This window comes from Schistocerca piceifrons, chromosome 9, assembly GCF_021461385.2.
Source record: "Schistocerca piceifrons isolate TAMUIC-IGC-003096 chromosome 9, iqSchPice1.1, whole genome shotgun sequence".
Classification (NCBI taxonomy): domain Eukaryota; kingdom Metazoa; phylum Arthropoda; class Insecta; order Orthoptera; family Acrididae; genus Schistocerca; species Schistocerca piceifrons.
In genome coordinates this window covers 100,942,593-100,970,235 of record NC_060146.1, presented here as the reverse complement: position 1 = coordinate 100,970,235, position 27,643 = coordinate 100,942,593, and the positions used below count along the sequence as shown (strand labels likewise).

The window sequence follows — 27,643 nt, the reverse complement described above, 5'->3', positions numbered from 1 at the left end:
GTGCTAATCGTTCCATTTGGTGTCAGAAACACTGCCTGTCTATTTCTGTTACAAGCAAGCTGTCAGTTTGTGAATGGCCAGTTGTTCCCAGGCAGTGAAGCAACGCTGTGACAGACGGCTGCCTGTTGGAAACAGACTTTCTTTTTGAACACTGCTTATATTTTTCTTTCTGTCTTATTTCAGTCAATGCCACGTTGGGGACTTGTGCGCTGGTGATGAGGTTGAAATAATTTTGTTTTCTTTCTGTCTGCGATGGTAAAGTCTTGTGTAAATAATGACAACAAATGGAGAATGGCTATGACAATGAACTGCTGCCCTAAAATCTGAGCAAATAAATTACTAAATATCAACAAAAATGTGGTTGTATCCCATCTCCAGCTCATCTTTCTAATGAGTCATGAATCTCACATAAAATAAATTATCTAGTATATATTGCATTTCTCCATCACAAGAAATTGTTTTCAGTTTCACACGCATTATAGATTATCTTAATTGTAAGCTGGCTTATTCATTATCATTTCCTTATACAGTCTTGGCAGAAGTAAATGCTATGTGGGTGCTACAGGAATTGATGTTCCTGACAGAGTCCATGTCTGCAGCCTAATTTTTTATGACAAGGGAAATAGTATCAAGCTTACTTTCCTCTACTTGTTCATTATCATTTAACAAAAGCTTTTGTTTTTTTCCCCTCCCCTCCCCTCTAACTATTTATGACAGTTAATTTGAAATGCGTACTGAACATCCTTGACCTTTTCTACTATAGTAATGACATCAGATCCTCTGAATAACATTATAGAGTAAAAATCAAACGGTTCTCTCTACCTGAAGTACAATTTCATCACTACAGTGCTTGACTAGGTGTTGTTCTCTTTGAAGTAGAATAGCTTTGGTTTCTTCTAACCTAAAACTCAACTCATCCCTCAATTATACAGGAGGCAACAGTTTAAAATGGGCTCCAAACATAGTGTGGCTTGATTTTTTTCAGTCTTACAAAACAATAGTAGATGCAAGTCATATTAACTGTTGAGCAAAAAATGCTGTGATCAATTGAAATTTCTGAATTTATTGTCTGTCCACTATTCCTCGTCCAAGGTTCCTATCCTGCAATTATTTTCCTGTAAAATGGGCCCTCTGCAGTCAGTCGCTGCCACTTATTCTGATCCCATCACTGGGAAATCCTACTACACAAAAGCCAGAACAACATGTGATAACAAACAATTTTTTTACCAATTAACTTCTGTTCACTGCATTGCCTTTTATATAGAAAAGACCATCATTAAACTGGCTGAGTGCATGAATGAGCATAGAAGAACTGTCTGCCTTGGGCACACCCAGAACCCAATGCTGAATCTGCCCTACAGCATGATTCAAGGCACCCGAGTGCCTGCTAAACCACATGGACTTTCTAGATCTTCCTACCTGATGATAGTTCCTGTGGACTGCGAAGATAAGAACTTTCTCTTCAACATATCTGTATATCCTGCCACCTTCCAGAGCGTAACGACTCCACTTTTTCTTTCACACACATGTGCGCGCGTGTGCACACACACACACACACACACACACACACACACATTCTCTCTCTCTCTCTCTCTCTCTCTCTCTCTCTCTCTCTCTCTAATTTAATTTGTTTTTATAAACACATTCCATATATCACTTTATGCATGTGAGATGCTAGGATGTGGAATGAGTTAAATATACATAAATGTAGATTATATAGAACATAGAACAGTTAATTAACTAAAATTGTTGTAGGGAAAATAAAAACATAAAACTTGAACAAAACAGAAGAAAAGTGAAATGAAGACATAATACAAGGATTAACAGATGTTGGTCAATACTTCATAAAAAAAAAAAATTGTGAAAATATAAGCAAAAAGGTAAGTACATCGCTGTCACAAATTTATTTAATGAATAAAAAGTTTCATGTAGCAAATACATTTTTTCTTATTTTTAAATAAGATGTTATTTGACATTGAATTAAATATTTTATGCTACTTTGTCTGTAAGAGGTCTGAAGAATAAAATAGACCAGCTGCTAATACACTTAAAAGATGAAGAATATGGAAGTGAACCTGATATACTGTGTTTCTCTGAACATCATATCACAAATGAAATCCACATGTTACTGACTGAAAACTTCTGTTTATCTTCTCATTACTGCAGATGTAATACAGGAAAGGATAGTGTTGTTACAAATAATTTAGTGTATAAACCTCTACATTTAAGCAAACATTGCGTGGAACAGCATTTCGAGGTATGTGGCATCAAGGTTACAGCAGACAGTGCAATAGTTACAGTACTGTCAATTTACGGAGCACCTGCTGGATGTCTGAATGTTTGACTGAGACACACTGAGTAACTTGTCCCCCACTTGTCTAGAAAAATTAAATCATTCACTGTAATGGGTGACTTTAGTATGGACTTTTTAACAGAAAATAGAAACAGAACAGATCTTGAATACCTGATGTAGTTCTAGTGCTTTAATAGATAACATATTCATAGATAGGGATGCATATAATAATTGAACTGTGAAAAATATTATAAATGGTCTATCTGATTATGATAGCAGTTCCTCATTGTAAACCAAATAACTGCACAAAGAAAAGTGAATTTCATTTGGCAAAAACATTAGGATTATAAACAGACAAATCATAGAAAACTTTAAACATCAGCTACAGCATGTGTACTGGTCTTCTGTATATGCTGCTATTGATGTAAACTCTAATTTAATATTGTTGGATATGAGGTCTGCCAGTTATGCAAAACACCAACTGGCGGACCTCACATCCAACAATTGTAACTGCAAACACGGCCAACACAAGGAGCTGCAAATCAAAATGATGAATCCAATTTAATATATTTACCAATGAGGTTACAAGTCTTTGACAAAACATTTCCTAAAAAGTTAGTGAGGGAAAAACTGTTTAAAACAGATAACAGGCCTTGGATTAGTAAAGGCATCACAATTTCTTGTAGAACAAAAAGGGAGCTTAATACAGCAAAGAGATCAGATGATCTGAATAAGATTGGGCATTATGAATTGCACAATAAAATTCTTAACAAAACCACACAGGCATTGAAGAATATGTTCTTGAAGGCAGGAATTGATAACTCTAGAATAACAAGTGAGGATCATCTTGTTAGTGACCCAAACACAGTTGCTGATATATTCAAGAAACATGTTTAACAATAACAGAGCGACAAGCACCGCAAGGCTCCATAAATCAAGCCATTAATTTTTTGCAAGCCATTGTACCTAGCACAGTACAACAGATCAAAGTTAAAACAGTCATTATTCTGGTAATCGAAAGAATCATTAAATCTCTGAAATAAAAACTCTACTGCAGTTGAGAGCATATCAATTATTAAAGTATTGGTGCAGCCATATAAGTAAAATCCTTTGCCACATTTTCGATGCATCACTAAAGCAAGGAATAGTCACGAAAAGGCTTAAGTATGCGGTTGTGGAATCACTGTATAAGGAGGGAGATAAGAAAGGTATTGCAAACTATTGACTAGTCTCACTATTGACAAGTATTTCCAAGGTTTTAGAGAAATGAATGCATGTCAGGATCGTTAAGCACCCCAGTGAATGTAATATCATCAGATAGTCAGTCTGCATTTCAAAAGAGGTTATTGGCAGAAGATGCAATATTTGCATTCTCTGCCAATATTTTGGAGACCACCAACAAAAAGATTATGATGGTTTAGATATTTTTTGACCTATCAAATGTGTTTGACTGTGTCAGTCACCAAATTCTTTAGCATAAAGCTACATTTCTAGGTACGAATGGTGCAGCAGCTAAGTGGCTTGATTCTTTCAAACAAAAACAGAAAATCATATTGGATAATCGAGGAGGTGTCTCAGTATCATCGGAATGGGGTACCATCGCATGTGGAGTGCCTCTGGGCTCCATTCTAGGCCCCCTACTTCTTATTATGTATTTTTATTGAGGCTCTACCTCTTTGTACAGAATATTGACAGTTCACCATCTTTGCAGATGATACTTTGCTACTTATTTATTGGGCTGTGGGCTGCTAGCCTGCTCAAAAAAAAAAAAAAAAAAAAAAAAAAACTTAAAGAAGAAACAGCCAGTGAGATCTTAAGGATATGACCTTTGACCTGAGATGGAAAACCATTATTGGATTTTGGAATGGAAGAACATTGAGAGAGACAGGGAGATTAAGACAGGTTGAGAAGGAAAATTATGGATTGGATATGTTGTGACTATGTGAAATAAGATGGCCAGAATTTGTTGAAATTCAAACACAGAAAGGAGGAATGCTGCTGTGTGTAGGACAAGTAGGTGCAGATGCAATGTGTAGGAATGGTGTAAGGGTCTTACTACCTAAAAACTGCAAAAGGAGCTTGCTGGAGTGGAAACCAACATCAGAAAGGATATTATTAACCACATACTTTAGAACAAGTGTGTGAAATATCACTGTCTGCATGTTCATAGTCTTTCCTTAAGAAACACATTGGGGAGAATATATATTCTACAATGAATGTGAAGATATTAAGTTCCTTAAAAATATTTCTACATGTAGCTCTAGGATGGACTCCACTCATGATTCTTATTGTTGTTTTCTGTCAACATAGCAGTTTCCTAGCAGCTGGCAAAGGTCCCCAGAATATGATACCATATGCCCTAATGGCATGAAAATAACCATAGTAAACTAATTTAATGGGTTACATATTTCTGTAAGAGCAAACAATGCATAAAGCTTAAGTTGCAGCGTTTATCAGTCTTTTGCACAGATCCGGGATGTGGTTTGACCAGTTTAGTTCACTATCAACATGTAAGCGCAGGTATTTTGAACTATCCATCCTACCTATCTGCAGGTCATATAATTATTCTCCTATTCTTCATCTTTTGAGGCTGTGTGTGCATATAGTTTGTTTTACTGTAATTAACAGAAAATCATTTATGTTAAACCAGTTAACAATATCCCTAAAAACTTCATTAGCTGACACGTCATATTTGTCTATTGTATTATCAATAAGTAGCATAGACTCGACCTAATTCCTTTGGCCCCTACAAGGACATTGGGCATCCAAGAGAAGTCACCATCCGTCTCTGTCTTTGGCCGTTTCCCTCAGTTCTGCCCAGGTCTTCCTAACTCACTTTGATTCCCCTTCCACCATTCTTTTCCATGTACCTCTACACCTGCCTCTCTTCCTTGTTCCTTGGGGATCCATTCCAACACTTTCATTTCAACTGCTCCATCTGGCTTTCTGAATGTTTGCCCCAGCCATTTCAATTTTTTCTCAAGTATCTGTTCTTCTATTGGTGTCTGGTATGCTTTTCTCCAGGATCCTCATTACTTATTTTTTCTGGCCACCAGATATTCCATTATGCACCAGAGACGCCTATTTATGAAATTTTGTAACTGTGATGTTATCTAATTTCCAGCTTTCACTGCCACACAGGTCAGCCTTCACATTTGTATTAAAAATATTACTTTTAGCTTTGCATGTGATGTTTCTGTTTTTCCATATTAGATAGAGTTGTATGAAGGCAGCATTTGCCTTCTTTATGTGGTTCTTCACATCTTCTCTGGCTCCACCATCTTCCGTCAGCACGCTACCCAGATACAGGAATGAATCGACACTCCCCTACAAGAAGTGGCACTTCCATGTTCCATTTTCATTTACTTTGTTTTAGCCATGTTTATGTTGAGCCCAGCAATCTGTGCTTCTTTTTGCAGTGATTTTAATTTAGCTTTCGTATCTGTCAGCCTTCGAGGTAATAAAACTATGTTGTCTGCAAAATCAAAAACAACCTGACATTCATGGATCCCCCATTGGATTCCTCATCTCCTGCCTGCTGTGTCTCTTCTCATAACTGAGTTAAGGACAAATCGGAAAAGCACTGCTGACAAAACTGCCAAACTCTGGTTGTTGCTTCTATTGAATCAGTGAGACTTCCCTTGTGGAGCACACAACATTTGTAGCCATCATACAAATATTTGATGATGTTTAGAATCTTCTATAATATACCGTACTTCCACAATACCTGACACAGCACTTGATGTTTCAGAGAATCAAACACCTTTTCAAAATAAATGAATGCCAGGTACGTGAAATCCTTTGGTTTGCTCTAATAGGACCTTAAGAGTATTAATAAGATTGACATAACTGCACAGTGCCTGAGAACTGCCCTGTTCTTTATGCAGTCGATTTTAAACTGAATCTTTAATCCTGTTTAAAATAACTCTCTTGAGGACCTTACTAGGTACTGACAGCAATGTAGTACCATCCCAGTTGTTACAGTCCAACAAATTTCCTTTTTTTTTGGGAGCTTTACAACCAGTCAACATTTCCACTCCTTTGGGGATTTCTCTTTGAGCCAGATATGCTTCAGCGATGGAGGAAGCATTTTAACAGTACTTTCAATATTGGCTTTTAACAGCTCCAATGCTATGTTGCCTATGCCTGGAGCCTTTGCATTTTTTAGGCTTCTCAGAGTGCTTCTAATTTCATCCATTGTGGGACACTGCAGATTTATATCTTGATCTGCTTTGAATTCCTCTGGAACAAAACTTGCCTCTTTCTCTTGGTTGTCTTTACAATTTAACAACTCTTTAAAATTCTCCTCCCATTTCTGTAGCTGTGTCTGTTGGTTTGTGATCACCACCCCACCCCACCCTTGCTCTTAACTGGTCATATCTAAAGTTCTCCATTGAAAGTCGTTTAGTGATATTGTACACCTTTATATTTCCCTGTCTTGTCGCCTCTTCGGCTAACTGTGCCTGCTCATCTATCCATTTCTTTTTATCTCAACTTACCTCCATTTCACTCTTTTGTTTGCTTCCATGTAGTGTTTATACACTTCGATCTTCTGTGCTCTTGTCTTACAAATGTTTACCTTTTGTGTTAGTTCTTTCCTGCGGTTAATTTCATTTCATGTCATCAGAGATCTATTCTTCCTTGATGTACCTTAAATCCTAATATGTTCTTCCCAGCATCTACATAGCTTTAAGTTTTTTCCAGCTTGTTTCAATTCTTTCCTGCATAAAGGTTTTGTCAGGGAGGCTCTGGAATGTGTTTTGCAGTTCAAGGGCAAATCTTTCTTTTATATTTGGTCTTGTAACCTTGCAGATCTATTCCACTTGCAACTATCTCCAACATGAACTCGCCTAAAACAAGGTAACGGTCACTTCCAATGTTTGCTCTTCTCTTATTTTTGACATTTAACAAAGAGTGTCAAAGCTTGTAGCTAATGACTGTTTTATCTGATTTTCAGTAATCTGATCTGGCAAGATCCACATTATTTTATGGTATATGTGATGTGGAAACAGTGTGCCTCCAATGACTAAAGCCTGCTCAGTGCGCATATCAGCAGTTCACCATTTTCACTTCTACTTCCAGTGCTGTCTACACCCATGATGAGTTCACGCCCTCCCCTTTATGCACAAACTTTTGCATTCATGTCTCTAATTAAAATTTTCATGTTTCCACAATTACTTCGTCTCAGGACTCCACTTAGCTCTGAACAAAATGCATCTTTTAATTCTCCTTCGGCAACTGCAGTACGTGCATATCAATGAATAGAAGAGAAATTTTCCTTGACAATCCAGCCCATCAATTATGTGTTAATTGCATGCCTACCATTATTAATTATTTTTCTGGGACAGTCACCATGTTATGAATGATCCCTGACATCATGTTGGAAGAGGATCCATGTTGACAACCAATCAGTCTGAGAATGAGATGGTAAGGATGCTGTGAATGTACACAAAAAATGTCTGTCTTCAATACATTGTAAATTTTATTGTTAACATTCATAAAAACAGTATTTCATTACAACAATATAAAGCATACCACTATTCAGTCTAATCTGTAAAACTTGTACTTGTTTATTTTATAAAAATATACCATTTTTGTAAAACAGTAATTTACATGTACTTTATAAAATATACCACCAGCAATATAATCATCATGATACTCACTTGCTAGAAATAAATCAGCCTCACAAAAGTTTATAACTGTACTTGTTTTTGTACCACTTATTTTATCATGTACAGGTGATACTTTGGAATGGAAATTAAGTATGCTAAGTACATTTTCAAGCATTGCCGGCTGGAGCCAGTATAAGGAAACCCTTCACCTAAGACTAGGTGTTCTACAGTCTGAATAGCACCATTACTGAATCACAGAAAAAGCTACAGCATAACAGAGCACACAAAGTACATAGCTTTTACTTTTCATGTAAACAATGTGTACTCTGTGGAAGTTTGATGCTAGCCACCATTCTATTTAACAATGACAATTGTCTAGATTATTAAAATTTAGTTACTTCAATAAAAATAAACTTGAACCAATTTTCATGCTTTTATTTCTAATATACCTAAATGAAGCTGTACAGTTTTGTATGTCTGGTTACATATTGAAAATTTTCATGCAGGTTATAGCACAGGAGGTGCCTCCTGTGGAGTGTCGTCTCTTTTAACAGGCTTCTTCTTATCACCAGGAAGAGGTGGCAGATCGTGAAGGCCACACACGCGATTTGCCGGCACAGCCCGATCTGAAAGAATGTCAGGTATGAGGCATGTGTTCATAATGAAAAGCACCTGAATAACAATCTTCTGCTTTCCTGGACCACAAAAATCACAAACAAAATAAACATCACATTCTTCACATATTTATTCTCTCCAAAGAATAAGCTCAGCAGACAAAATGTTAGTCATCCCCTTAAACACACTAGTTGTTTTAGAACACTGTATAAGGGGGTAGAACTGGTAACACATGATCACGTGATCCTCCAACACTGAGGTAAGTCATGACAGTGGTGTGGCGTGTATGTACTGGTCAGTTGCGTGCAATGAGCGCAGCCCGACAGATGGCTCGATGTGGAGGTGTGAGATAATGACTTGCTAGTGACCACATGAATCAAACTGCCTAGATTGTTGGAGTATCAACACATGATGTTCCACATACAAACATGGCGTAAGAGGGATGATCAAAAAATCCTAACAGACAGGGACTGAAGGCACATATCACATCACTTCAATTACAACCAATTTCAAATCTGACAGGGATTGCTACAGTTGGTGAATGCAGGCCTCTTTCAACCAGTTTCTGCGCGAACACTGTGAGGGGAACTGCACGAAGTGGACATTTGGTGATAGGTATCTTGTAAAAGGACATCGATCACAAAGGCACAAAGTTGCACGTCTTCACTGGGCAGAACAACAGAGAAATTGGATGGTAGCTGGCTAGCTCTATATCTACAAGTGTTCTCTGCAATTCACATTTAAATGCCTGGCAGAGGGTTCATTGAACCACTTTTAGACTATCATTCCACTCCCAAATAGTGCAGGGGATGGGAGGAGAAGACGAACACTTAATATTTCTGTGTGAGCTGTAATTTCTCTTATTTTATTATGCTAATCATTTTTCCCAATGTAGGTTGCCATCAACAAAACATTTTTACATTCAGAAAAGAAAGTACATTATCAAAATCTCGTGAAAATATCTCACTGTAATGAAAAACACCTTTGTTTTAATCATTGCCACCCCAACTCGTGTACTCATCTGACTGACAGTCTGCTGTACAGCTGTGGTTGTTTTCTCTTGTGCCCAGCACCTCTGTTGCTATATTTATAATATTAGTTTTTGAGTATTCATACACTCCTGGAAATTGAAATAAGAACACCGTGAATTCATTGTCCCAGGAAGGGGAAACTTTATTGACACATTCCTGGGGTCAGATACATCACATGATCACACTGACAGAACCACAGGCACATAGACACAGGCAACAGAGCATGCACAATGTCGGCACTAGTACAGTGTATATCCACCTTTCGCAGCAATGCAGGCTGCTATTCTCCCATGGAGACGATCGTAGAGATGCTGGATGTAGTCCTGTGGAACGGCTTGCCATGCCATTTCCACCTGGCGCCTCAGTTGGACCAGCGTTCGTGCTGGACGTGCAGACCGCGTGAGACGACGCTTCATCCAGTCCCAAACATGCTCAATGGGGGACAGATCCGGAGATCTTGCTGGCCAGGGTAGTTTACTTACACCTTCTAGAGCACGTTTGGTGGCACGGGATACATGCGGACGTGCATTGTCCTGTTGGAACAGCAAGTTCCCTTGCCGGTCTAGGAATGGTAGAACGATGGGTTCGATGACGATTTGGATGTACCGTTCACTATTCAGTGTCCCCTCGACGATCACCAGTGGTGTACGGCCAGTGTAGGAGATCGCTCCCCACACCATGATGCCGGGTGTTGGCCCTGTGTGCCTCGGTCGTATGCAGTCCTGATTGTGGCGCTCACCTGCACGGCGCCTAACACGCATACGACCATCATTGGCACCAAGGCAGAAGCGACTGTCATCGCTGAAGACGACACGTCTCCATTCGTCCCTCCATTCACGCCTGTCGCGACACCACTGGAGGCGGGCTGCACGATGTTGGGGCGTGAGCGGAAGATGGCCTAACGGTGTGCGGGACCGTAGCCCAGCTTCCTGGAGACGGTTGCGAATGGTCCTCGCCGATACCCCAGGAGCAACAGTGTCCCTAATTTGCTGGGAAGTGGCGGTGCGGTCCCCTACGGCACTGCGTAGGATCCTATGGTCTTGGCGTGCATCCGTGCGTCGCTGCGGTCCGGTCCCAGGTCGACGGACACGTGCACCTTCCGCCAACCACTGGCGACAACATCGATGTACTGTGGAGACCTCACGCCCCACGTGTTGAGCAATTCGACGGTACGTCCATCCGGCCTCCCGCATGCCCACTATACGCCCTCGCTCAAAGTCCGTCAACTGCACATACGGTTCACGTCCACGCTGTCGCGGCATGCTACCAGTGTTAAAGACTGCGATGGAGCTCCATATGCCACGGCAAACTGGCTGACACTGACGGCGGCGGTGCACAAATGCTGCGCAGCTAGCGCCATTCTACGGCCAACACCGCGGTTCCTGGTGTGTCCGCTGTGCCGTGCGTGTGATCATTGCTTGTACAGCCCTCTCGCAGTGTCCGGAGCAAGTATGGTGGGTCTGACACACCGGTGTCAATGTGTTCTTTTTTCCATTTCCAGGAGTGTATATTTCTTCTGTACTTTCTTCAAATGATTCTTCCTATGTCCTTTCCAGTCTGGCAGCAAGGAATGTTTATATGCTTTCATCGCATACGCTTTCAGCATTGAAGTGTAGATTTCGAGCTTTCTCAGCACAACCTGTTTTAGTGTTGTTAGTATCATTCTTTTTATTCTTCCATGGCCAAAAACTTGTCATTTTCACTAGGTAATGGTCTGATCCTTAGTGGTTCCTCTGTAAGATCTAACATCTGCTGTCTTGAAACTATTTGTCTGTCTAATGATAATATAATCTATTATAGAACGGAGTTCTCTAGTATTATGTCGCTAAGAATATTTATGAATATCCTTGTGCGTAAAAAATGTGTTGATAATTTTCAGATAACAAGGTTCACAAATTCCAATCATACTCCATTGTCTTATATTCTGTCTCTCCATGTTTTCCCACTATCGTACACGATTCTATAATTCCTACTCTTCCATTCATATCCTGCATGATAGTCACTTTCTTCCTTCTTCGTATTTTTTTCTATAGCCTCCGTAAGGACTGTCCAGAAAGTAACTTTCTCCAATAATTACAACTTTCTTGGCAAATAGTGTCATTTCCACCAAAATAATACAGTCATTAGTAAACTTCCAATTTGTGATTCTGTTTTTTCATGATTTCATTATCATAATGGAGACTCCTGCTTTGGCTCTTATCACTTAAGACACCTACTCCAAAATGTACATAATTACAAAGTTGTTGTTCTCCTTTGCCTTTCCTCTTGGTCTTCGAGAGTATGTTGTCATCCATTTTGAACCTGTCAAGTTCTGTTGGTAGTATATTTAGTTTTGTGTAGATACCTTGCATGTTCTAGCATCCAAATGTCACTTTCCTTTTTTCTTCACCAGTTCATTGCCCAAGAGTTTTTCTGAGGAATATTATTCGGTTTTCTAGCATTTTAATTTTTTCACGCGAGTGAGGAGCTGGCTCACTGCACAACCCCCAACCTGGGGGAGCAACTAATTTATTCTCAAGGGTTTCTTCCTTTAGCCTTTGATAACCTAGTATTTTGCTACCAGGCAGCAGCCACTAGTTTTGATCCACCCCACATATTTTATTTCCTGGATACCCACCATATCTGGTGAGTATTCCTCTACAGGCCACTTGTGGAGATGCCCAGCACATTCGGAGACTAGTAACTCCACAAGAGAGAGTCTGTATTTGCAGATCTTATTATCAGCATATTTTCTGAACTATGACTTTAACAGAGTACATTCTAGCCCTTGTTGCCAAAAGAATATCTTTTAAGTAGTCCAGCAACAGACTCTGATGAACACTTCAAATGGCCAACAAAGAAAAGACTGAGTTTCAGATAACTGCATCTTAGAAACATTGAACTCATTGTTACCAAAAATACAAAAAGTTTTTGATCAGCTTACAGATTTTTACATGAGGCTTTAACAAACTTTTTACACAGACATAGGCTGTATTTTTTTAAACAACTTTGTACAGGTTTTCTGTTAAAATTGATGGCAATGGAACTGTGTTGTGCTGTGAAAATGTGTGGTTTTATTTTCTTTCTTGCAGTCTGTTTTAATTACAATAGCAGGCCATTTAAAGCATTAGACAAATTGTTTCTTCTGTATATATTCTCTCTCTTTATTTCAACAATGTAAGAAAAGATAGATCGCTACTCACCATAAAGATAAGCTAAGTTCCAGACAGGCACAATTAAAAAACACTTACATATAAGCTTTCAGCCTTAGCCTTCGTCATTCAGGAGGTTAATGTTTCAAACCCGCATTCGACCATCCTGATTTAGATTTTCTGTGATTTCCCTAAATCGCTTCAGGGAAATGCCGGGATGGTTCCTTTGACAGGGCATGGGCAAATTCCTTCCCCATCCTTCCCAAACCCAATGGGACCTGTGACCTCACTGTTTGTTCCCCTCCACCAAATCAGCCTCAGCCTTCTCATAAAAGGAGAAGCATGCACCACTGATTCACACAAGCAAGCACAGCTCACATGCACATGACTGTCAACTCCGGCAGCTAAGGCCAGAATGCCTCATATGTAATTTTAAATAAAAATTGTATACACAGCTATGTTCTGTTTTGTTTTCTTCCTCACAGTCAGTTTTAACGGAAAGCAAGAAAGATATATTTATGGCTCATTGGCTTATGGTTAGAATACTACTATGGAATCTGAACCATCTTAAACTTTGTGCTTGTACCCACTTGCAGGTTAAAAGTATTCAAAATATTGTCATTGAAAGTACTATCCTCACAGATTGGGCAGCAGGAGAAGTCTCTCGTATCTCATAACCAATGATCCCATCTGATTTATCCAGTTGAGGCTTCATCGGCAATAATAATAAACAAGACTCATGGTCACGGGGGGGGGGGGGGGGAGGAAGAGTATATGGACAGATGATGAAGTGGGGGGGGGGGTGAAGAAGAGAGGGACAGAGAGGGAGGGATTGGAGGAGGAGGAGGATAGATATGGGTGGTAGGAGGAGATGGGCAAAGATAGGGGGAGGAAATTAGGACATATATCCAATTCCTATTCATATTTAGCAATTGCGGTGCATTTATATGATCGATGGACAAGAAAATTAGTCAGCCCCCAGGAGCCAACTTGCTAATACTGTGTAATGCACCACCTCTAGCCTTGATAATGGCCTCAATTCAGTGATGAAGAGAGCCCACAAGTTTCTTCAGGTTTGCCGTATCCAGCTAAAGCCATTTAATGATGATTAGGTCCCACAGAACTACCAAATTCCTGAGATTTTGATTGCTGCAGTTCACTCACTGTTCCAAATAGTCCCAGAAGTCATCAGTGGGTAATTCCATGTCACTTCAATGCATCATTCAACCTGACCCACTCAGATTTCTTTTAAATTTGGCACATTTAGAGATCCAGGTAAGCGATGCTAAACTACCAGTCAAGTTGCAGGAGTGTGCTCGAGTGCTTGTCAAATTGGGACTACATGCGGCGAGTCATGGTTGTCTGGCTCAGTCGGTAAAGCGCTTGACCAAGAAAAACAACGAACTCTACTTTAGTGTGAAAATTGTTTCTGGAAATAGCCCACCAGGCTCCAATATCCTTTCTTCTGAGAGCATTACTCCCGAAAGTTTCACGGGAGCACTTCTGTGAACTCTGGAAGGTATGAGATGAGGTACTGACAGAAGTAAAGCTGTGAGGGCTGTTCGTGGTCATTCTCGGATAGTTCAGTCAGTAAAGTACTTGACTGTGAAATTGAAGGTGCTGTTTTTGAGAACAAGTCCAGTACACATTTTTAATCTGCGAGGAAGTTTCGTCCAGGTTTGTGGTCAAAGCATTCTGTACAAGTGAGCCCAAGTCATCATCTCTTACAACCTAAACAACACCCTGCACATACTGGGTTAAATGCCACATTGGGCCATCAGCACACTTGACTTGTCTCACTGAACTATGTGCCTCCAGATGTCTGTGTGGCATGAAAAGTGATAACTGACTCTAAATAATGAAAAGTGTGAAGCTATCCATATGAATACTAAAAGGAATTCATTAAATTTTGGTTCTATGATAAATCGTACCAAATCTGTCAGTTCAACTAAATACATAGGTGTTACAATTAAACCAACTGAAGTTGGAGTGATCATATACAAAATGTTGTGGGGAAGCCAGACCAAAGACTATATATTTTTTGGCAAGACACTTAGAAGATGCAGAAGGTCTACTAAAAAGATTGCCTTCACAACAGTTGTCTATTCTCTTCTGGAGTATTGCTGCTCGGTATGGGATCCGTACCAGATAGGCTCTATGAAAACACTGAAAAAGTTCAGAGAAGGGTAACTCTTTTGGTGTTAGTACCAAATGGTTTCAGTGTAAGAAAGACTCCCATATCATTGTCTCCAGTAGCATTAAGTTGTCAAAGGGTGGAACAGTACCACCTGAAACCGTACTGTGAGAGCGTCAGGTGACCACGGGATACGAGCAGCCAGACGAGGTGGCGGTTGACCATGCGTTCAAGAGTCTTACCCATACAACTGGTATGGGCGACACTCCAGTAACTGTGAGGGACACTACAATCCTTGCTTGGCTTCCAGAATTGAATCAATATTGCCTCCTTCCAAGTCGTGGGGTACAGTCCATCAAACCAGATCTGACTGAAACAAGAGCTTCAGGGCACAGGTGACGAAGCATGGCATAATGGATCTCATCAGGTCCTGGAGCAGTGTCTCTGGTTGCAAAGAAAGTTGATTCCCATTCCCACACGGAGCACGGAAGGTTGTAGACTTCCACGTTATGCGAGAAGAAATTGAGTCGCTTTATCTCTGCAGTCCTACAGAACACCTGAAAAGCAGGAGCTTGTCTGGATGACGTAGTAACAGTAAAGAAGTGTGCAGCTAAAACCTGCGCCATATCTTCTGACATGTACACCAAGACTCCATTACTTGACAAGGCCATAAGGGGATGCGTACTAATCTTGCCTGAAATCCGTCTTATTGATTCCCAAACTTGCACAGTGGAAGTGGACCGAACAATGGAAGCCCTCTTCCGTTCTTTTGTCACTCGCCTCGCATGTGCTCTCACAGATCTGAAGGCATGAAGATTGTCAGTAGCTGGATAGTGTTCGAAGTCCTGCAGAGCTGTTTGACTGGCCCTGATTGCCAATCGACAGTTGTTATTCCAGCAAGGTACAGGCCATCATCTAAGGTGGTTACTAGACCCGAGGATGGACTCTGAGATAGCTCGTTGGATCTCTCAAATGATATGGGCCATCACATCCTGAGCACAACCATTTTGTTCAAAACTAGCCTGTCAACCGTACTGTAAGAAATTTGCCCTTTGTATCATTCACTGTGTGGTCTCCCGTCGGCAACTGTCCTAGCTGACTGACAGATCCACACTGGGAAGTGGTCACTAGAATGTAAATCTGCATCCACTTCCCAATGAACTGAGTCTGCAATGTCTGGGGAACAAAAACAAAGGTCAATGGCTGAAAAGTGACCCAGAATTTCTAGAAAAGTGTGTCATCTGACCTGCATTCAGAAGGCAGATACTCTCAGAATGGACAAGTCGCTCGATCATCCGACCCGTGGAGCAAGTGGTAGCCGAGCCCCACAGCACATTGTGTGCACTGAAGTCCCCCACAAGAAGGAATGGCCATGGGAGTGCCCAGAAGAGTTCTGCCAGTGCATCTGCATTCAAAGCATCATTAGGGGGAAGGTACAAAGAACACACTGTGATATTAAAGGGTGTGTGAACTTTCACAGCAATTGCATGCATGGTAGTGGTAAGAGGGACATGGAGAGGAGTGGCATCTGTCACCTGTAAAAACAGCCACTCCACCTTTAGCCCTGTCTCCAGCAGAATCGTCCTTCCTGTATGCGAGGTAGCCCCTTAATGCAGGTGTGTCGGTAACTTTAACATGTGTTTCTTGTAAGCATTTGCAGAACAGTTTCTCCTGGACCAGTAGCTGCAATGCTTCCAAATGGGAGCAATATCCATTCAAATTTCACTGCAACACAGAAGTCTCTGTGGAAGCCAGGTTAGCACTGGTTGTTCTTGTCATTCTCCCTCAGAGGCTGGAAGGTCAGGGGGAACATTAGCCTGTTTCTCGCTCTCCGGTTCCTCCGATTGGAAGTCCGTATCCTCAAGAGCATAGTTCCCATCAGAAAGGAAGAGCACTCGCCGGTCCAAAGGTTTAACTACCAATTTCTTGGGCTTAGAACTACTTTTTTGACAGACGTTTTTCTTTACTGGTGGGAGGAGGTGATTGCCCGAGTAGTGGAATGTGGCTTAGGTGGCAAGCCTATTGCCAATGGCTTCCGAATGACTTTTGGTTTAAAGTGGAGTATTTCCCCCACAGGTACATAGACAAGTGCATGTGCTTGTAATTGAATCTATGGTCTGAGTTTGTGTGGAGGCATCACATTTAGCGATTGGTGTCTTAAGGGCTGACGCAAAAGAAGAAGTGAAAACCGGTGATTGCATAGCTTTTAAAGCTTTTTTAGCTTCACCACAGAGCGTGTGTCTCTTTACTCCTGAATTTCCCTTTCCTCATTGTAAACCTCACATTTTCTGCTCCATACTGGGTGATCCCTGGAGCAGTTAACACATTTTGGAGGAAGTCTACAAGAATTGCCTGATTCGTGAGCTGAGTCTCCACAACTGCCACACACAGCCTTCCGATTACATCCCAGGTGGTTATGACCAAATCATTGACATTTGGTAAGGAACAAATGGGTGAACCTTAAGCTGGATATAGCCTGCAAGGATGTGTTCAGGCAATTCTGGAGTACTTAAAGTTAGAATAAATGTTGTCGATTTGGCATCGCCTCTCCTCATATAATTCTGCAGTTCCGCGACACTCATATTTTTCCATTCTTTACGTAACTCTGTGGGGTCACCTCCGCTATATCTGCGCAGGTAACCAATCCCTTACTAAAGTTAAAGGCGTTATGCAACTCAGCCTCGACTGGGTAGTCACCTATGGCCTTATATCCCAGAAGCTTAGATATTTGGTTTGAATTAGCAGTTTCAACTAGAAGTGTTCCATTACGAAGTCATTTGACACTTTTTTTGAGACCCAGCAATACCTTCCAATGACTTGTGAATACAGACAGGGGAGATCTTGTCAAAGGTTCCCCTGTTCACTTGATAACAATGAAAGTGTTATGGCACACTAATGTCCTGTTACTATGATTCTGATATTTCTTTTTGGGAAGACTGACAAACCGAGCTCTCTTTGAGGATTGGGTGTAGGTACTATCTGACAATACACCCATCCCGTCAGGAGTATTAGTTTGACAAGACTGTTCCACAGAGATCCCATGAGATTCTAGGGAAACAACCGTTGACACAGGCACAGCCCTGCATGCCTAAGCAAACCTTATACAACTTGGGGGTGGCAGGTGCCCCAGAGGTTGCCCACTAGATACTGTTTTATCTCAACAGCCATTCATCTCAGCAGCACGTAGCACACCTTGAGGTTAAGGTTTTTTTTATAGAGGCGTGTACCTTCCTCACAGTCCAGGTGGTGACGCCATGACCTCCATTGTCCGAGACACACAACATTCCACCGCCGCAGCGCACGGTGGTCGCTGAAGTATGCCTACAGCTTACCATGACACAGGGCTGGCAGTGCTTACCAGTCACCAGCTCAGGAACCCTGGAGTCACCAAGCCCATACTCAGCCAACGAATACTGAGCCCCTGAGGGGATGTGAGTTGTGCTGTCTTTGTATGAGGTAGTATACTAGAGAATGTGTTAAATGTAAATGACCTTGTGCTGCTGTGACAATAAATGAGTATTGGCTTACATCGGTGATTGAATTTTGAAATTAGGAGTGTTATTTTTCAACCTTTATTGCCACTGATGAACACCTCTGAAAGAAGTATACATATCTGGAATCACTACATTAAAAAGAATATTTCCAACACGGGAACTTGGGAAGAGATGTATCATATTGGAAATATGTGTAATACTGCAGGCTACTAACCAAGGAGCACTTTTAAGTCATATTCCTTAATGAAAAAGATACGTTGAACTGTTACTAGCCTTACAACTTGCACATGAGGAAGCACTTGCACATTCTTACAAGTGTAACGAACTAAATGAGACCTGCCCTTGGCACCGGATCATTAGTAGCTTTGTTACAAAGGTCAACCCTACTGACTAGATTATTGTTTGCCAGGTTTGCTAAAAACTGATGTCTATTTGCTAAAATTGTAACAAGGAAATAATTGTTTCCAAGCATTTTAAATGTTGTGTGCATCCTAAAGAATGTAACTGCTAACTCTCATCAATAATATAAAATCTGTCTAAACAAGCTGTTTTTGAATGCAAGTTGAAAAGGGAAATCAACAACAAAACACAACAAGTAACAATCTGTAGATACAACAAGAAACATACACTGTTGTCATACAGCTAGATATCGGACGCCACTGAAAATGGATAATATGCTTTTAACAACAATTATGAAAAGAAAGGTTACTACACACTGTAAAGATGACACGCCGAGTTGCAAACAGGCACAACAAAAGACTTGTTAAGCTTTTGGCCGAGCCTTCTTCAGAAAAGAAAGGAAACACAACACACACACACACACACACACACACACACACACACACACACACACACACACACACACACACACACACACAGGCACACCTTACCCACGATGACTTTGGAAAAAAAGCTCAGTGTATAAAAGTCTTTTCATCGTGTCTGTCTGCAACTCAATGTGCCATCTTTACAGTGAGTAGCAATTTTTCCTTTCCATAATTGTTGATATTTCTACCAGGGCCTTCCACTGTTTCATATGATTATATATTTACCCTTCAGGACAGTCAGCACTATTGGTCCTTAGCTCTTGTCTATTTATTTGTGTAACACACTGTATTCAGATGCAGCAGACTGAGTAACTGCACCAGTTATACTATCTGATATTATTTTCTTACACCCAGAAATGATATTGGATACTGAATATGAGCTTGAACATACTACAGTCACTACAATAGAGGAGTACTCCATTTACAACATACGAGGGTTGACTGAAAAGTAATGCCTTCATCTTCGTTAATTGGGTTTGGGTGGGAATATTTTAATAAATCAAACACAGAAATAATCCTTAGAATGTGATCTTTAATTACCAATATTCACTTTTCCACATATTCACCAGGCAATTGGATACATTTCTGCCAATTATTAACAAGTTTTCTGAAGCCGTCATGGAAGAAGTCGACACACTGTTTCCACAACCAAAATCTCACAGTTCTCTCAACATCTTCATCAGAAGCATAATGATGTCCCCACAGATCGTCTTTCAGTATCGGGAACAGATGGAAGTCAGATGGTGCTAAATCTGGACTGTATGGAGGATGCCGTACGGTAGTGAGATTCAGTCTCTAAAGTTCTGCTGTGGTGGCATGTGAAGTGTGTGGTTTGGCATTGTGATGCTCCAGGAAAACATTTCCCTTTTTTGATTTTGCCAATTATGCTTGCAATTTCTCTCTGAGTGATATGATGATCATCCTGAATCAATCTGTCAACATTCTGCTTGTGAAATTTGGTGGTTGCTGTCACGGGACTTCCAACTCTTCATTTGTCATGCAGGTCTGATGTTCCTGCCTCAACATCTTTAAACTTAGTCGCCCAACGACGCACAGTACTCACATCGACACAATCACCATAAACTACTTACATTCTCTGATGAATCACCTTATGGGTGACACCTTCTGCTGTCAAGAATTCAATGACTGCACATTGCTTATATAGCACTGACCGACTGTCTGAGCAGGGTTCCATACTTTACACTGCAGCAACACAACTGTTCAATGCTAAGGCTTCCCACCAACTGGAGCTGTAGAGAAGATGCTACAGAACAAGACAGTACCTGCCGCATACCAATGCTGCCAACTGTTGAAGAGTTACGAAGGTGGAGGCATTACTTTTGAGTCGACCCTCGTAAATAAAATAGCAGCTGAAATTAAATTTCATAAACAAGACTTTGAATATTAAATACAGAGCAACTAAAGGAATGAGATTCAGGATTTTTCAGTAATACTGAAAATATGCACACTGATTGAATATAATGCAATCAAATGTTGTCTGTTAAGTTGATATCAAAACTAAAGATAAATATTCTGATAGGAACAGGTGGTTATAACTCAACTGGTGTTCTGAGTGGTGCAGTACGGACTGCATACATTGCAGAGTGCTGAAACAAAACAGATATGTGCATCAATCAGTGCATTCATGGAGTTCCTGAAGAAATAACAGTCCCACTTTCTGCCATCAGATGAAAATATGACACTGTAAGCAGTCTGTATGTGGTGTTAGTGCAGAAAAAGTGGGGGAATGATCGAACACATGGCACGTTTATTAGGATAGGCTCACAAGACATAACATGTGTGCAATACGGTCTCCCGACATAACAGTATTCTGCATCCATAACATGGCATGGTCGACAGTTGTTTGCAGCATATCTGGAGTAATCAGAACAATATGTCATCATATGCAATCCTTCAGATCAAGAAGAGTCCAGGTATACCCTTGAGAGACACGATCTCTCAGTTTTCCCCACAACCAGAAGTCACATGGATTTAGGTCAGGGTATCTGGAAGGCCACACATCTGGAAATGACGCAGAGATAAATGAAGGTTCCCTGAACCAAATCTTTCATGTGGCAGGTGACATCTGGTGGTGTCCCATCTTGTATGAAAATAATGGTGTGGACTTCTACATTCTTGCAAAGCTGGAATCACGTGTTGCACAAGGAAGTCATTATAACACGCAGATGTCACTGCATACCTAACAGACCCACAAGTTGTCATCTTCTCAGAGAAAAACAGATAGAGCACGAAGGAACTTGTGAAACCACACCACACAGCCACATAAGCTGACTGCAGTAGATGTTCCTGCAAAAATGTGGTGGAGTAGAACCTCATATGTGACAGTTCTGTGCATTCATGACCCCATAGAGTAAAATGTGCCTTGTCCATCCAAAAAATATTCCCCGACCACATGTCAACCACTTTTGCGTGTGCCAAAAAATGAAGAGCAAAGTCATGGTGTTGTAGCCTGTGTTGGGGCTTCTTTTAGTGGACATTCTGAATCTTTTAGAGATACCGGTGTAAAATGCACATCTTTTGAATTGTTGACCGGGGAAGAGAGAATTCCTTTGATGCACCTCGAGCACTGGCTGCAGAATTTGAGGCATCTGCTGCAAAGGTGGCCATAGCTACAGCAATTTCATCAACAAGTGCCATGGGCCGCCACCTTCTCTGTTCTGTACCACATAGTTCACTTGTTTCTTCAAATTTCTTGATAATATTTTTTAGCCCGTTTATTGGCATGGCGCCCCTTCGCAGCAGTTTCTGTCAGCGGAATTCATGCAGACAATCAGTATACTGACGTCAAAATGGGACATTTCATATTCTGACAGCTTACAGTGCCATATATTCATCTGGTGGCGGAAAGCGGAACTATTATTGTTCTCTGCATACTACTTGAGTGCACCGATTAATAAACAAACCTACAATGTTTCACTGTCCTGTGATGTACACAGCCTACACAGCAGCATTTAGAACACTGTTAGTTTAATTATAGCCACCCAATATAATTACCATTGGATAAATAATAATTACCATTACTGAGATTTATAACCAGTTATTTCAAGTTGAAACTTATTGCCTGGACAAAGCTGGCATACATTTACTGGTCAACAAATACATTCCAGATCACCCTGTAACCCCAGTCATTGAGTCACATTGGTTAGTTTAACAAAGAATTAACTGCAGGGTCTTATGTCAGAATGAACCAACTACAGATTTTGACATTTTGAGTTTTCCATGGCAGCTGATGTTGAATATCGTAAATACTGATGTGGTAAACTGATCGAAGACTATGGTTACACAATGAGGAACATTTATCACGTTTGCATTTCTGACGTATTTCAAACTGACATATTTCTGGTGTGAAAGTGAACTGAATACATTGACTAGATATGGGGCAAAATTCTAGATTTAAGGTTACGAGACAAATGAGAGTGATGTTGATATCTAGTGTGATTCTAATGATTACTACATGCCATCTTACGATCAATCAGTAAGCAAAGGTACGTTTTACACTTAAAACAATACAAACTTGGGTAAAAAAGGTGTAAAATGTTCTCTAGTTACTTACAGCTGTATGAGGTTAAGGTCACAGTTTGAACATGCAGCATGGAATTGAATCAGCTAACAGCATGAAGGTGTCCTCTTGTACTATCTAGGGAGTCAAGTGAGAACTGTACAGTGGAAAGCACACACCCATGCATACGGATTCCTTCATAAGCGATTGTTACAGCTGATGAACATTGAGAACATCACAAACATCAGGAACGTAGTTGGTGCACTTTAGCATACAAGAATTGTGAAAGATTTTTTAAAATTAAAAGTCACAGTCATCTACACAAGAAACTCAGAAAATAATCAAAACATGCAATGTTAAAAACCAAAAGTTTCATGTGGTGGAGTTTAACACCAGTTAAAGAAACTGGAAGAAGTTGCTGGAAAAACTGTAGCTTAGATGAACACAAAATACATCACAATCAGCAAATGTAAGTCAAATGTAATTCAACTTAAGGACCTTAAATTCCCCACAGAAAAACCACTTATGAATGTAAAGAAGAATACCCTAGAGTCAATGCTGTGCTTCGTTCCCCCTGTTCATTATGTTCGAGTGTTCGAGACTCTAATGATCATGAAATGTCAGTAGATTACTAAGTATAGTCAAAATTATATTCGAAGACATTGTCTCTTAATAGTACACAAACACTGTTCTTGGTCAAATGAAAAATAACTTGTATGAGTAACATCTATGTTGAGATATTGTTAATGTTCAATTTTCATTACACTTAATTGTAAAGGCTATAACTTTCCAGACCTGTAATGTGTGTGACTTGTGTGAAAAGCAAATAAATGACATTGAATATATTCTAAGAATCTGCTGAACATCAGTTATTATCCTCAATACCTCAACTGATTTTGTAGATGAACTTTAGACCTGAATATCTCGAAACATACATTTTGTTGTTTGACCATTCTGGCATATGATCCTCCAATTGTAGATCAATTATAAGAGATTCCTGATGCTGCAGGAACTGCTGTTCTGTTGTCATAATTATTCAGAAATTTAGAAAAAAAAATTAGCAACTTCAGTAACTCTGCTACACTACCTGCCATCTTTCAGTCTACTGAAGCTAAGTGACTAATGACCCTGAACTAAGTACTCTGAGATATGGAACAAATTTAAATAAAAATTGATTTTTGTTACTGACGTAAATAGCTTACACATTATACAATAAATGTAAACTCAGAGCATAGGTACCAGTTCAAGCATTACAACAGTGCACTCTCTCAAATGTCTGTATTGTCTGTTGTACAATGAGGCAGGCAGATAGGGACCTACTGAATATAACCTCTTCAGTTTCTACTCAGGATACATACACCGATGACTTCTTGTAACCTCAAAGTAAAATTTGCTGAGTGAGACATGACATTTGCAAGGGCCATCTGACAGGAGCTACTCTATCAGAGTGAAAACAAGGGTACCTTTTGCTCAGATGTCAAAACAAAACTGCAATGGTGAATCTTCATTTTGAAATCACACACTATCACAGACAACAAGAACTGCAGCCTCCTACAACTGTGACAGCATATCTTAAACGAACAACGGGTAATGTGTACCACTTATACGTGGTGGCAGCACATATGGGTGTATTCTTGTACAACCTGAACACTCAAGTCAGAAGAGAACCATTGCCAGTAGGGTGCACACAACATAACTTAATCTATATCTGTGCAGACGGCATGGTAGGGGAGGGGAGGGCACAACGGTAGTGGTGGGGGTTCTATCGCATGCAGCCACTGCACACTAGGGACGGTGCAGTTTGACAGCTGAAGCCTACTTTTCAAGTAGAACTTCTAAACTACAGCTAGCGATTCTATGAGGTTTTGTTCTTACAGCTAGATGATACTGACATTTTTCCACAATATTTTGGCTGACAACTATTCAGTAATCTTCAGATAAGTGCAAATTTGTGCAGAATACCCATTATGCAGGGAAAACTTCAAGAATTATGATCTGCAAACGATCATATTAAGTTTACACTAGTATGACCAATAATTCTAAAGTCAGTAGTCTCTGATTAGAGTATCAGATAACAAAATTGGTTAGTAATCAACTGAAACTAATGGACGTAACACACAGCACAGCAGGTAACAGCAAACTAACTTACTGCCCATTCAGATCAAATGGGTGCGCTCACCCAGTGCTGAGGACAAGAATGCCTTTCTGCTTAGGTGCCAATTTATTTTGCACGCGCTGTAGTCTGTGGTGAATGAGATGTATAAATTATGTCACTCTACATGTGGCTGTGTGTATCAGATCAAAACACCGTCACAGTTGACAGAGGGGTTCTCTGGGAACAATAGTGACAGTAGAAAGTTCAACACTTCACTTCACTGGCAGAAAATAACTCTAATGTACAAATCATTTGGCCCACAGCTGTTCCATCAGTACTCTCCACCACTGCTGTTGACAAGCTGACTTGTGCTCCACAGTCCCCAGGTGCTGCTGATAAGTGTGATGTGTTATCTCTGCCTTACTTGCCAAACACTGAGTACCTTTGACTAACACAGATGCTCTACCATTCAGGTACCTGAGTGCTGTTTTGTCCCACATCTCAGTAGCTTTTCACAGTGGCTGCTAAGATATGTTTCGGTGCTTTGTCTGTCATGATACCATTTTTCTGCAATCAATGTTGCTTTACCTTTTACTGTTCATCAGGATTGCCATCACAGTATTTTTCTGACAATCTACTCTACAAAGAAAATGACAAGGCATCATGGCTGCACTTGAAAGGGATAATGGAGATACAAACAGTGACAGTAAAGACGAGTTATTTGATTTCGACATTGTTAATAACTCGTCCACAGATTCTGATAGCAACAGTCCGAAGTTGTCTACACCAGAAGGTGTAACATCAGTCATGTTTCGACAAGAAATTTCTGAATACAAAGAATCTGAAAGTGATAGTAACTTTAGGAAGGGGTTACCAAAACTAGATCAGAAACAACTGAAGGAAAAGCCATCTTCACATCTCTGCAGAACTGTAGCAACTGTAAATTCACAGAGACAACCCTTACATCACTGCATGTTTGTAACAACTATAATTTATCAGAGAACCTTCAATGCCAGAAACTAATTTTTACACCTACAATAAGATTCATCTCAGTGATGACAAATCTTAAAGCAGTATTAGGAGGTTTCGCAGAAATAATCGACACAGTGTGAGGAAGGCTGTTCAGGAAAATCTGGCCAAGGTAGAAGCCAAGATGCAGGTTACTTAGTGCAGGTAGACACATTAGGCTATAGTGACCCAATGCTCAGGTCAAAATGTAGGCAGCATGTCTGCAGCAGCCAAAGAGTTAAAAGTGTGCAGTGAAATTTCATTAGTATAATATATCTTCTCCCACACATTTCAACACAATCTCCTCAAATTTTACTACACTAACAGTGCTTTCTTGGGAACATGGGTTCTCAAAAATTCAGTTTCTCGTAAGTTTCAACAGACACTTTCACTAGTTTCAACACACACTTTCACTTAAGACAACACCCTTGGTCTGTTTACTCATTTGGCTTTCCAGTCACTACATCCAGCAACGCCATACATTTAAATGCCCATCTCCAAGTTTTTGAAAGGATTAATGGTCCATTTTCATCACACAGTCACGAACTGTACATAGAATAATCCAATGTGTATACAGTGTAAATGATTGTGTGTTGTTTACCGAGTTAGTGCCACCAAAGTTGGTGCAACAGGTAGACATTTGTTATGAAACGTAAGCAGTTTACTAACACGGGAGTATCCCAGTTCAATTCTTCCACCACTGCAGAGATGAGATACATAGATATTACTGCAACACTCACAGCACCAGATCCTACAGTGGGTGATCGAGGTCAGGATCTCGATAGACCGTCAGCCCCAGGCGCATGCGAGCAGGGGCTAGGTGCAAGACGGGTCGTTTAGCCCATGAAGTTGCTAATGAAACATCATTTATAAATTAGCATTTATTGCTTCAAAGTACACGGTTGTTTTAATTCATTGTTGTCAGCAGCAACAGCGGGCAGAACTCATCACGCCAGAATGCTCACATTCGCATGTACCAAACCATCTCAGTCACTGCAGCAATGAAGATGAGGATTAGTGCTCGGCAACGTCAAGGGTCACTGGCCACAACTCGGCCAATGTTGTCCGAACAACCTCAGGCACTAATAGTTTGGGGAAGTGGGTAACCATAGTGCTCTCACTGACATCGTACATGACACACCGACAGTCACTCACTGGCTCTGCACAGAGCACGTGAAGTCGGGTCGAGTCACGCTGCGACTTCCGACAGAAGTATAGCGCGCAACATCAAAGTATTCCCACAGGAACAGCAGGCAGGTGGTGCCCACGGCATGCCACCTGTGATGACGAATGTCCACCATTCTTTCGACTGGTCAGTTAAGCCACTCGAAGGCCTGTCGGTTGACGCCGCTCACAGCTCTCCCTCAGTCTCGACTCGAACGGTGGCACTGATGCTTGCAGTGGCAATGCCACCAAGCAAGAGTTTCTGTTCCGGCAGAGACTAGAGACAGTCTTGACGAGCAGTAGATAAATTAACATAGGAGCAGCCTGCAGGCTGGTCAGTTGCAGAGTCATATTTCCACTGGAACAGGAGTAATATTTATACCGGATGGCCCTCTACTTTGCCACTTTGTGGCAGCCGTGACCACCTGGCCTACCTTTTCTGTCTGGTCAGCTTCTCTGGTCACCCCAGTTTCTGCTAAATGGATGTGTACTTCACCTTACAAAAGCAGCAGCTGATGCAGTTTTGCAGAGTCAGTATCAGTTATTCTTGCATCCAAATTATGCCTCCACTCTGTGTGGTCAACACAATGGCGGCGTCCTCCCCTTCGTGTGATGTCGTTCTGCTGCATCGGTGCTTTGGACATCCAGCTCTTACAGTGTGTAGCAATAATTTTTGTCGCAATATGCAACGTCAGCAGTTCTTCCTTGTTGGCATTCGT

At 40.8% G+C, this 27,643-nt stretch overlaps 1 protein-coding gene across 1 annotated transcript in view; it reads right to left on the bottom strand.

Annotated features, from left to right (window-relative positions):
• Positions 1-7,757: 7,757 nt before the first annotated feature.
• The window catches only part of LOC124716899 (persulfide dioxygenase ETHE1, mitochondrial), a 53,245-nt gene continuing 33,359 nt past the window's right edge, over positions 7,758-27,643 (bottom strand). The window contains exon 6 of the mRNA XM_047243458.1: positions 7,758-8,531. Coding sequence (XP_047099414.1) covers positions 8,413-8,531 — 119 coding nt within the window. The 3' untranslated portion in view covers positions 7,758-8,412. The remainder of the gene's footprint in view (positions 8,532-27,643) is intronic.